We start from the raw sequence: 12,301 nt of genomic DNA, 5'->3' as shown, positions 1-12,301 counted from the left end.
AATGAGGGTGATAATTCCCACCTCCCGGGGTTGTTGTGAGGATGTAATGAAGGCGTGTTTGCTGAAGTGCCATATAAACCAGAAAGTGATGAGCAAACACATAAAAAACATCCACCTGCCTAGCACGTGGGCTTGCCTTTGACTGTGTCCCTACCGCATGGAGTCGGGACAGCAACCCCACCCCACTCCCACCAGGCCTCTCCGCTTTCTAGGAGTCCTGACGCCAATTTCTCCCCAGTGCACTGAGTTGGGGCCATGTCAGAGTGTCTGCCTGACCCTATAGAGGTTCCTCTAGGAGGATCTGGTAGAGGTCAGGCCCTGACCCCAGCATCCTGGACAGCTTAGTAGAGAAGACAGGATCCCGAGGAGCCTGTGGACATCAGGAAGGCAGATGCTGGCAGGTGCAGAGAAGAAAGTCACTGAGACCCCAAGGCCTGAGACTCAAGGAGGGCTTGGAGGTTATTCAAGACCAGCTCAATGACAGTTCCAGGGAGAAAGGGAAACGGAGGCTCTGGGTCTGCTTGGGCTCAAGAAAGAAATACACCAAAGACAGAAGGGGGTTGGGGAGGACGCTATCCAGAAGGCCCACACTGAAGATGAACTGAGACCACTGGAAGGTGCCAGAGACAGCAAGCAAAGGCATTTTCAGAAGTATTTAACAGATGGGGTGCTTAGGGGTATGGTGGATGGGGATGCCAAAAACTAGTTACAAAAAGATGTAGCTCTTATTTGACTTCCACTGTCCCTCAAAGGACCACTTACTTTCTCTCTGCCTCAGCTTCTTTGCCTGCAAAGCAAGAACAAGCATAGTTTCCACTGTACGGGGTTGTGAGAATTAGATGAGCCAGTGTGTGTGAAGTTCTGGTACATCACTAACATTTATTGAGAGGTTACAAATTATAGCTGTTAGTGCTGTCATTATTATTACTAAAATGAATTCCAGGTTCTTAATTTGTTATATGCACGGGTTCTAAAAGGACTTAATACTTACAATGGTTTTCAAAATTTTTTGAGGAATGATGGAGAAAGAATCAACAAACCACACACACACACACACACACACACACACACACACACACACAGAGTCTAGGTTTTTGGAAGTGGAAAGGGGAGGATTCCGGAGACTATAAACCAGTAGAACTCCTCTTAATTCCAGAATGGCCTATTAGGTTGGCAGTTTGAAAGCACTTAGAGAAAAAAGAGTGGAATTCTACAAGAAAATGTTGCCATAACAACAGTTCCTTTATCTCTATCTGTGGAACAAACCACCTCAAGTTTAGTGGTGTAAAACCACACAACCGTTGTTTATTACCATCTCTGGCAGTTTGGGGGCCAACCGGGTTCAGCTAGGTAGTGCTTGCGTAGGGTCTCTCATGTGGTTGCAATGAGAAGTTGACGGGCTGGAGTCATCCCAAAGTCTTGCCCACTCAAGTCAGGTGGTCCGTGCAGGCTTTCAGCCGCGACAATTACACATGGCTTCTCCATGTGGCCCTGGCCTCCTCAGATATGGCAGCTGGGTTCCAAAAGCGAGCATCCTGAGACACAGCCAGGTGGGGACTGGGTTGCCTTATATGGCTTGGCCTCATAAGTCATGTATGTCATCACTGTCCACTCCATGTGAGTCCCTAGAGCCGGCCCACATTCACAGGAGGGAAATGACACTACACCTCTTGACGGGAGGAATGTCAAAGAAATTTGGGAAACGTTCTAAAGCCACCCGCTGGCCTGATTCCTCTTCCAGCAGGGTAACTAAAATAGTAATGAGACAAGCTGCCGGCCTAGAATACCTAACTTCAAGTGAGACACTGGGTGAGATCTCTTGATGTCCTCGTGAACTAGATGGATAGACGGGGCTCAGGCAGCTGCTTGCTCGGCCACACCCAGTAAGTGGTGGTGGGCCTAAAGGGCAGACCTCTGTGTTTGGCCTGTCCACTTTTTCCCTAAATATGCAACTTAGATGTGTTCATGGAAGCCTGACTGATCATTTGTGCCCTAGATGGGGAGAGATGACAGAGTAGGAGTTTGCAGTAGGCTCAGCCGTCAAGCAGGGGTTTGGGAAGAAAATGAACAAATGTTTACTTTTAGTCGTGGAAGGTTTATGGTCAGTGGATGTTGGAAGCCCCAGCGTGATAGTCTGTTATGCTGAAAAAAGTAACTTAGAAGTCAGAGCTATCGGCGCAGCCCAAGGGAGCCATAGGTCCTGGAGTGCTAGCATTTTCATTTCTGGGTCCTCTGTTCCAAGAGGGACACTAGCAGAGCTCTGGCAGGGGGGGTCCTCCCTGTCCCTTGGTGGGAGTCATTTCTTCCTTGCCGGAGTAGACTTTCAGCTGCTTGGTTTTATGCAGCTGTTGTGGGAGGATTCGCAGTGCGGAGGTGGGAGAGAGAAAATACAGGTGGGCAGAGTAAATGCAGGAGGGTGGGCAGAGCCGGAGCACAGATCCAGAAGGGCTGGGCTGCTTACCCGGCACTCAGAGGAGCCAGCCACAGAGACGGCCGTCCATCTGGGCTTGGGGTCTGTGAGGCCACCGTGGAGAAGCAAGGGCTGTGAGCAGGGAGGGGAGCCGGGCTGCCCAGGGAGGCGGGGCCTCCCACTGAGGCCTTCCAAGCCCCAGCGGAGAATGGGGTGGGGCCCCTGCTAGTGAGTAGACTGGTTGTGAAGGAGCAGGAGGGTGGGGGCCAGGCCAGGCCAAGGACAACTGGCGGGGTAGGGGGAGATTCATGCAGGGCTGGAGAGACCACTCTGCCCGGAGGAGAAGGCAGTGTGTTGGGAAGGCGCTGTGTTAAGCTGTGCCAGCCCAGAGGACTGGGTGTCCTATATCACATGGCCCACCTCCCTTCTGTCTGTGTCCTTTGCTCATGCTCACAGCCCGGCACATTGAACCCCCTTGGGAAACGTTCACTGATTGAAGACCTAGAGCTGATTTTATCCCAGGGAAGCAGAGGGCAGGTCGGACTGAGGAAGGGCCGGTTGACAGAGTGTCCACTGATAACCGGCCCTCAAGGCCATCCGGCCGCCCCTCATATACCTCCAGTGGTGGGAGGCTCCTCTCCAGAAGCAGCTCCTGCTTTTAACCTGGCAGTCCTGCCATTCCTTCCATTTCTGAGCAACTCCTGCATGCCCGGCCTCGTGCTCGGCACTGGGGATTTGGAAGTGAATAAGACCTCAACCTGCTTTAGCTTGGCTGTTCCAAAGATGCAGAAACTGAAGAAAAAGAGCAAAGGGCACTAATCATCAGAGGACACAAGTCAAAACCACAGTGACACACGGCTTCACACCCGTCAGGATGGCTGCTGTCGGAGCACCAAAAATAGCAAGCTTTGGCGAGGATGTGGAGGAGCCTGAGGCCACGTGCACTGCCGGCGGGAATGCAAACTGGCACGGCGGCTTTGGAAAACAGTACGGAGGGGGTCCTCAGAAAGTTAGAATAGAATTATGGTGTAGCAGCTTCACTTCTGGGTAGGCACCTAAAAGAATTGAAGGTGGGCTTTCAGAGTCCATAGTGGCACTGCTGGTAATATCCAAGAAGCAGAAACAACCCAAGTGCCCGTCCGCGGATGGATGGAGAAAGAAAATGTGGTCTGTGCATGTACCGGAAAAGGAAGGAAATTCCGACACGCTACAACACGGATGAACGTTGAGGGCATTATGCTCAGTGAAATAAACCAGGCACAAAAGGACAAATACCACGTGATCCCACTTACATGAGGTCCCCAGAGCAGACAGAAAGTCGGAGGGTTGGGTGCCAGGGCTGAGGGAGGGACAGTGGGGAGTTCGCGTTTAATGGGGACAGAGTTCCAGTTTGGGACGACGAAAAAGTTCTGGAGATGGATGGGGGGGACGGCTGCACAACAGTGTGAATGTACTTAATGCCACTAAAGTGTGTACAAAAAAAATGGATAAAGTTTATGTTATGTACTTTTAACCACAGTTTAGAAGTGGGGGGTGGGGGGAAATGCTCTGTGGGTGCTTTGCAGCTGAGGGGGCAGGGAGAAAAAGGGGCTGTTTTCCCCAGTTAATGAGCTCTCAGGGCAAAGGCTGCTTCGTCTCCAAAGCCCACCCCGCCTGCTCTGGTAACCAGGTTCATTCTCCATCAGCCCGGGGCCAGATGGAGGAGACGGACTCCCCAGGTATCAGTACGTGTCATTTGCCAACACGGCCCCAGGCCTGGTGGAGGGTCTCACTTAGGGACACCGCTGATGCTCCCGCCGCTGATGCTCCCGCCATCCTGGTCACACTGACTCTCTCATCATGTAACCTGCTATTGGCAGCTGTCACGTAGGAGTCCTTTTACGGTGCCCCACTGGGCTGGACTCCCATTGCTCCATTTACCTATGTTTTGAGTTCCTAACAAATGCTGAGCCATGACCCACCCTGGGGGACAGGGGTGGGTCGGGTGCGGGACAAGGGCACTCGGCTCAGGAAGCCTCAGGAGACCCACTCCCAGAATCTGCTTTCTTGCCACCTCTGCAGCCGGGACCAAAGGGGACGGGGGAGACAGCCCGGTCCACACCTTCCTTTTTTATTTTTCTGGGATTCTCAGAATGACAGAAGAGGCCCTTGTCTCCCTTCCCCTGCCCATCTCTTATCGCGAAACACCCTGCCCTCAAGCAAGTCACATAGCAGGGGCTCAATTAATATGAAGAAATGAGGAGTAAAAGGGCCTGTTCCGTCTCTGTCCTCATTAGTTTCCCAAGACTGCTGTAACAGTGCTTCACACACTGAGTGGCTTAAACTGGAATGTATTATCTCATGGTTCTGGAGGCCAGAGATGGTGGTGTGGGCAGGCCATTCTCCTTCCACAGGCGCTAGGGAAGGACTCGCTCAGGCTGGTCTCCTCACTTCTGGTAATTCCTTAGCTTGAGGCAGCATTGTTACCCCAGACTTCTCATGGCATTCTCCCTGTGTGTGTGCTTGTGTCCACACTGCCCCCTTTTTATAAGGACACCAGGTATTTTGAGTTAAAAGTCCACCCTACTCTGGTATGACTTCCTCTTAACTCATTGCCTCTGCAGTGACCCTATTTACAAGCAAGGCCACAATCTGAAGTACCAGGAATTTGGACTCCCCCTACATGTGAATTTGGGAAGGGGGACACAGCCCCTAACACTGTACACAAGGACTTTCCTGGGTGTCCTGTGCTCCCTCCCTCCCTTGCTCACTTTATGGAGCCCTCCTGCCCCACTGCACACCTTTCCGATGGTCAGTGCTGGGTGCACAGGTGTCACTCGCACAGAGTTAGGGTGATCCAGCCCTAAACAGAAGCCAGAGAAGCTGACCTCCAGTGAGTCTCTGTGTCCCCAGGGGTCAGACTCTCCCTTTACCCACCCTGGTGAGGGGCAGCCCTGTGTCCTTTTCTCTCTCGGAACCGGAACATTAAATGGCAGCACCAGGTGCTGGTGAGGGCTGCTTACTCAGGGTCCCCTCAGGCTGTGGCTCTGCTGAGCGTTGCCCTTCCTTCCCTCCCTCCCCTGCAGCATTTCAACCTACATCCCGGGCCTGGAAGACCCTGACTCAGTCAAGAAAACAATACCAGAAGACATCCAAGGAAGCTTCTCCTCACTGACCATGGCGGACCAGATGGAGGAGTCCTCCCCTGAAGCTGAGAAGTAGGTATCCCCCACCCCACCCCGGCCCAGGGCTGAGGGGCCCTCCTGTGGTAAACAGAATGGGCGTGGCTCATAGCAGAGTCCCTGGCTCTGCTGCAGGCCACAGAGTCCATGTGGGGCTAAGTGGCCTTGGGCAAGTCACTTCCCCCTGGGCCTGGGTCATCTCTAACCATCCCTGACAGCTAGCCCATTTAATCAACACAATGTCCAGCTGAGCATTGCTCAGCTCCCCAGAGCTGCTGGCAGTGGTCTGGGTGGTGGCCATTGAGGCCTTTAGTGGTGAAATCCTACAGTCCAGGCCATCATCAGTCTGAGATGAGTGGAGACTGCCCACTGTCTCCCTGCGAGAAACTTCCTAGACCTTAACTTGGCCATGTTAACTGAAATGAATTATGTATTCTGCAAGAGCGTGAAAAATCACACATTTCTTATGAAGATGGGAAAACAAAACTGTTACAGTTTTTGTTAGAAAGGTTACAGGTGCCACTGGGACCCCCCAGGTTGCAGCAACACCCAGAGAGCCTCAACAGTGCAAAGCCGAGGGCCAGGGCTCTGGGCCCCGTTCACACCAGTTCTCTCCACCCATTTCCCAGCATTTGCTTCTCTCTATTTTGGTTTTTAGAATGAAACAGCCTGAAGTGTTTCTGCATACTCTCAGCAAAGCCAAGAGAGGCAGTAAGAAGTCGGCCATCTGGAAAAAACAGTCCTCCAAGAAATGATGCTGCCCCCACAGCTACCCAGAGCTCTAAGCCTGGACACAGCTCCTCTCACATTCACCCTAGTCCTGCCTCCCAAGCCTCCCACCCCCTTTCTCTAAGCCCCTGCATAATAAATAAGCGTGCCTCCAGCATCTGGGTGAGGCCGTGGGATAGGCTGGCTCCTACGAGGTCCCCCACAGACCTGTTCCAAGCTGAGTCCTTGGAAATGTGGTTCCTCTGACCCAGAGCTTCCTCTGTGACCAGTTAAACCAGCCAGAGAATCTCCCATTCCCAAGGAAACAGGTATCTCACTCTAAGGGGGCCAAGCCAAAGGATATATTAACCCTGGGGAGGTCTTGGATGGGACTGAATTGTGCCCTCCTACCTACCCTTCACTAGGTGGAAAAGGACTCTGCTTCTGGCCCAGATGGAAAAGAGGGTGAGAGAGAAAGAGGGAGGAGAAAGACAGAGAAGAAGAGCAACAGATGGGAGGAAAGGCAGGGGGAGAGATGGAGAGCTGCTGAGAAGGGGCAGGAAGAGAAATGAGGGAGGAGGAAACTAGGGAAGAGGGAGAATAAGGGGGCAGGTGGAATGAGAGGGAAACGGGCATGGAATGGGATGGAAAAGATAGTGATGTCTATCTGTCCCAGACAGCCAGAGACCCTGTGCCCCGCCCCTCGTGTGTTAATGTCCCCATTTAGCCTAGCCTCAGTGCTCTTTGATGGATTAGACACCCCTTCCCAGGCTGATAGGCCTGAAGAATCCTTGCCAGCATCACCGGCCCAGAGATAGCAGCCCTATCTCCCCATCTCATGTGCTGACTACTCCTGGGTCATGGTCCCCAGCTCTAGGCCTGTTTGAGGCTCCTGAGAGCCACTTCCTGGAGCAGGGCATAGACCCCAGAGGGTCTGCCTGCTTCTCCAAACTCAGAAAAGACTTCAGACCCTGATCTGTGGGCAGTGTTTGGTGATGTGCTCTACACTTAGCTACTTGTGCCCCTTTTTAATAGATGCTTTTTTAAGCTGAAGTTTTTGAGGGTTAATGTTTATCCTTTGTATCATGCAAAGGCTTATTTTGAATGATACATTTATTCCCCTAGAAATGGATTTGAAATGGCATGCTGTGTTCTTAAGTCTATATCTTTTGATACCTAAGGGCCTGATATTTGCTAGGTGTCTTGGGCACATAACTCTTCTCCCCTCTGTCCGCCCCATTCTCCCCCCCACTCAAGCACAAGGGCACGCAAGGATTGGAAGGCAAGGGGAAGCAAGTTCCACCTCTGTCCTGGCTTGCAGGCACCCTTATCCCCTCAGGCAGGATTCTGGTAAAGGTGAGAATGCAGACACCGGCCCTCCTACCTTCCTCCTGGAATTGGACCTTTGGGCCTGCATGCTAAGTTGGACACTTCACCAGCTGCATGCACAGGTGAGCACAGAACTGTCCCTAAGGGACAGGCCCCAGCCCAACTCAGGATGCTCGCCAGACTGAAAAGGGGCTCAAAATGAGCAGACTTGAGCAGCAACATTTCCCACTGGTGGAATAGGGCCCAGTGGAATGTCCAGTGCTACAAAATCAAACTGTCCCTTGAGGACTAGAATGTCCCTTCACCATAGAAATACCAGGAGAGGGGGATCAGGTTCCACCAACAATGCCTCCAAAAAGCCAGGTGTGATGGGAAGGTGTGACATTATCTGAGAGAGTCAAACTCTTGAATCCATCTTTAGCACAAAAGTCCAGGCAGCCACTACCAACTAACTCCCCATATTTGCCTTCTGTGGACTTCTGTCCTCTACCAGGGCCTCAGCTTTTAGAAAGACTTCTTGGGGGAAGTAGAAGTGGAATAAGAGCCAGAGCCTAGGGTAGGTAGCAGAGTTCTTGGCACTGAATCCATTCTTTCTCCTCTATCCCACCACTTTCCATGGAGGTGGACCCAGGGCACCTCCTTCTTCCAGGAAGAAGGAACCAGGAGGACAGGAAGACAAAGATCAGACTTCCATTTCCAACAATAGTATGGATTAAATGGCCTGTAAAAAGTCACACTGCAAAATATGTTGAATAACATAAACCCTTTTAATTGCATATCGGAGCACACGAGATAGTAAGGACAATCCATAGGTGCTGAAAAGAGGACTCAGGAAACCAAGTGGTAAGCAAGCACTAAAACCACAGCTGTCCTGAGGCTGTTTTGTTAATCCCAATGACCCAGAACCAGAGCTTTAATGGTTCTAGGGACACACGAGACAAAGCCTTGGGCCTGAACAAGATATCAAGCTTTTTTTTGTTTGTTTTTACTTTATTTTTTTATTTTACATCCAAGTTAGTTAGCATATAGTGTGACAGTGATTTCAGGAGTAGATTCCTTAGTGCCCCTTACCCATTTGGCCCATCCCTCCTCTCACAACCCCTCCAGGAACCCTGTGTTTGTTCTCTATATTTAAGAGTCTCTTATGTTTTGTCTTCCTCCCTGTTTTTGTACTCTTTTTGCTTCCCTTCCCCTGTGTTCATCTGTTTTGTCTCGTAAAGTCCTCATATGAGTGAAGTCATATGATTTTTGTCTTTCTCTGACTAATTTCACTTAGCATAATACCCTCCAGTTCCATCCACATAGTTGCAAATGGCAAGATTTCATTCTTTTTGATTGCCAAGTAATACTCCATCATATATATATATATATATATATATATATATATATATACACACCACATCTTCTTTATCCACTCATCTGTCAATGGACATTTTGGCTCTTTCCATACTTTGGCTATTGTTGTTAGTGCTGCTATAAACATTGGGATGTATGTGCCCCTTCCAAACAGCATCCCTCTATCCTCTGGATAAATACCTATTAGTGCAATTGCTGGGTCATAGGGTAGTTCTATTTTTCTTTTTTTTTGAGGACCCTCCATACTGTTTTCCAGAGTGGCTGCACCAGTTTGCATTCCTACCAGCAGTGCAAAAGAGATCCTCTTTCTCCACATCCTTGCCAACATCTGTTGTTGCCTGAGTTGTTAATGTTAGCCATTCTGACAGGGGTGAGGTGGTCTCTCATTGTGGTTTTGATTTGTATTTCCCTGATGATGAGTGAGGTTGAGCATTTTTTCATGTGTTGGTTGGCCATCTGGATGTTTTCTTTGAAGAAGAGTCTATTCCTGTCTTTTGCCCATTTCTTCACTGGATTATTTGTTTTTTGAGTGTTGAGTTGGATAAGTTCTTTACAGATTTTGGATACTAACCCTTTATCTGATATGTCGTTAGCAAATATCTTCTCCCATTCCGTCGGTTGCCTTTTAGTTTTGCTGATTGTTTCCTTCACTATACAGAAGCTTTTTATTTTGATGAGGTCCCAATAGTTCATTTTTACTTTTGTTTCCCTTGCCTCCAGAGACGTGTTGAGTAAGAAGTTGCTGCGGCCAAGGTCAAAGAGGTTTTTGCCTGCTTTCTCCTCGAGGATTTTGATGGCTTCCTGTCTTACATTGAGGTCTTTCATCCATATTGAGTTTATTTTTGTGTATGGTGTGAGAAAGTGGCCCAGGTTCATTCTTCTGCATGTCGCTGTCCAGTTTTCCCAGCACTACTTGCTAAAGAGACTGTCTTTATTTCATTGGATATTTTTCCTGTTTTGTTGAAGATTAGTTGGCCATACGTTTGTGGGCCCATTTCTGGGATCGCTATTGTGTTCCATTGATCTGAGTGTCTGTTTTTGTGCCAGTACCATACTGTCTTGATGATTACAGCTTTGTAATACAGCTTGAAGTCCGAAGACATCAAGCTTTAAATAAGACTCCCAAAGACAAATCTGGGACCCTTGATATACACAAAATTATAAGGGAATTTTAATGTCTCAGCCTCAGAGAAAAAAATGTTTTGGTTAAGGATCCTTCTATGAATGTATAACCCATATCTGCCTTCATGGAGATTTTGGGTTTACATGTTTATGTGTGCTGTCTATGAGATCTAGAAACCCTCAAGATGTTTCATGGAAGCAAACAAATCCTGTCTGAAAATGTTCAGTCTCAACCTAGACTTCATAGGATTCCCACAGAGATAATCCAGTTGAATATGAGCTCACAATCCAAAATTTAAAAGTATAAGCCAAAGTGAATAAAAATAAACATCAAACATTAAGTTAGACGTCCAAGATTTTGGATATTGAACTTGGCAGACAATATAAAATGAATGTGTTTTTAATGTTTAAATAAGCAAAAGAAGGAACTGAAAACATAAGCAAAGAAGAAGATATAACTAAACAAAAAAGAGGTGGCCTGAAATTTGCTTCCAAACATGTTAGAGTAAATGGTACTGGAGTGGATCTATTGAAAAACAACCAAGGTAAGAGAAAGAAAATGAGTTCTACAACCCCCACCCCCACCCCCACCCAGCTTTGGCCAGAGATCATGCTTTCTGAATCATGGTACATGGAAGGAGAATTCAAGCAGAGTATGATAGTGTTGCTGAACTGAGGAGGAAGATCAGAATTAGGGGAGATAGCAGTGACTGAAATTTGTGGAACAGGGCCTCAGAGAAGAGGGAGTTATGCAGAGAGAACTCTAGATATCTGCACAGTGATCTCCTTGAGACTTTCAGCTGAATACTAAACTGCACGTGGTTTGAGTGTGGCTTCATGAAGCCCAGTAAAGAGCTACACGGGAGCTGTGAACTGGGGAGACATTCAAGTTCCAACCAATCAGAAACAGACTCATGGGCCAGTAACTTCTTTGACATTAGCTGTAGCAGCTTCTTTCTTTGACATTAACTGTAGCAGCTTCTTTCTAGATATGTCTCTCGAGGCAAGGAAAACAGAAGCAAAAATAAACTATTAGGGCTACATCTAAATAAAAAGCTTCTGCACAGCAAAGAAAAACAATCGACAAAACTAAAAGGTAACCTACAGAATGGGAAAAGGCATTTGAAAGACATATCCAATAAAGTATTAGTATCCAAAGTATATAAAGAACTTATAAAACACAACACCCAAAAACAATAATCTAATGAAAATCGGCAGAAGACATGAACAGGCATTTCTCCAAAGACATACAGTCAGGCAACAGACACGTGAAAAGATGTTCATCATCACTTACCATCAGGGAAATGCAAATCAAAACCACAATGAGATGGCACCTTACACCTGTCCGAATGGCCAAATCAACAACACAAGAAACAGATGTTAGTGAGGATGTGGAGAAAAAGGAACCCTCTTGCATTGCGGGTGGGAATACAAAATGGCACAGCCACTGTGGAAAACAGTATGGAGGTTCCTCAAGAAGTTAAAAACAGAACTCCCTTATGATTCAGCAATCTTATTACTTTGTATTTACCAAAAGAATACAAGAGCATAATTCAAAGGGGAACATTCACCCCTATGTTTATAGAAGCATTATTTACAATAGCCAAGAAATGGAAGCAGCCCAAGTGTCCATTGACTGATGAATGGAAAAAGAAGATATGGTATAGATATACAACAGAATAGTATTCAGCAATAAAAAATAATGAAATCTTGCCATTTACAATGACATGGATGGAGCTAGAGAGTATAATGCTAAGCAAAATAAATCAGAGAAATAAAGATACCATATGATTTCACTCATATGTGGAATTTAAGAAAGCAAATGAGCAAAGGGAGGAAAAGAGAGAGAGAGACAAATCAAGAAATAGACTTTTAATTATAGAGAACAAACTGATGGTTACCAGAGGGAAGGTGGATGAGAGGATGTGTTAAATAGGTGATGGGGATTAAAGAGTGCATTTGTCATGATGAGCACTGGGTAATGTATGGAATTATTGAATCACTACTGTGTACCTGAAACTAATGTAATACAGTGTGTTAACTAATCAGAATTAAAATTTTAAAAAGCAAAAAATAGAAGTAGAGACTGGGCATTTCAGTGAAGATCCCAGAAAATCCAGGCCATATGAGTAGGGATAAACTAAAGGCTAATCTAGACCCTCCCTAATAAAATTTAAAAGTAATTCTTGGCAAAGCTGTAGGGACAGAATAAAAT

General features: G+C 47.6%; 1 protein-coding gene across 1 annotated transcript in view; it reads left to right on the top strand.

Annotated features, from left to right (window-relative positions):
* Positions 1 to 11,229, top strand: part of CA2H3orf20 (chromosome A2 C3orf20 homolog) — a 90,501-nt gene extending 79,272 nt beyond the window's left edge. Inside the window, exons 14-15 of the mRNA XM_060631857.3 lie at positions 5,476 to 5,607; positions 6,230 to 11,229. Of these exons, the coding sequence (XP_060487840.2) occupies positions 5,476 to 5,607; positions 6,230 to 6,326 (229 nt within the window). The 3' untranslated portion in view covers positions 6,327 to 11,229. The remainder of the gene's footprint in view (positions 1 to 5,475; positions 5,608 to 6,229) is intronic.
* Positions 11,230 to 12,301: the final 1,072 nt, after the last annotated feature.

This window comes from Panthera onca, chromosome A2 (genome assembly GCF_046562875.1).
Source record: "Panthera onca isolate mPanOnc1 chromosome A2, mPanOnc1 haplotype 2, whole genome shotgun sequence".
Taxonomy (NCBI): domain Eukaryota; kingdom Metazoa; phylum Chordata; class Mammalia; order Carnivora; family Felidae; genus Panthera; species Panthera onca.
This window is presented reverse-complemented; position numbering and strand designations above follow the sequence as displayed.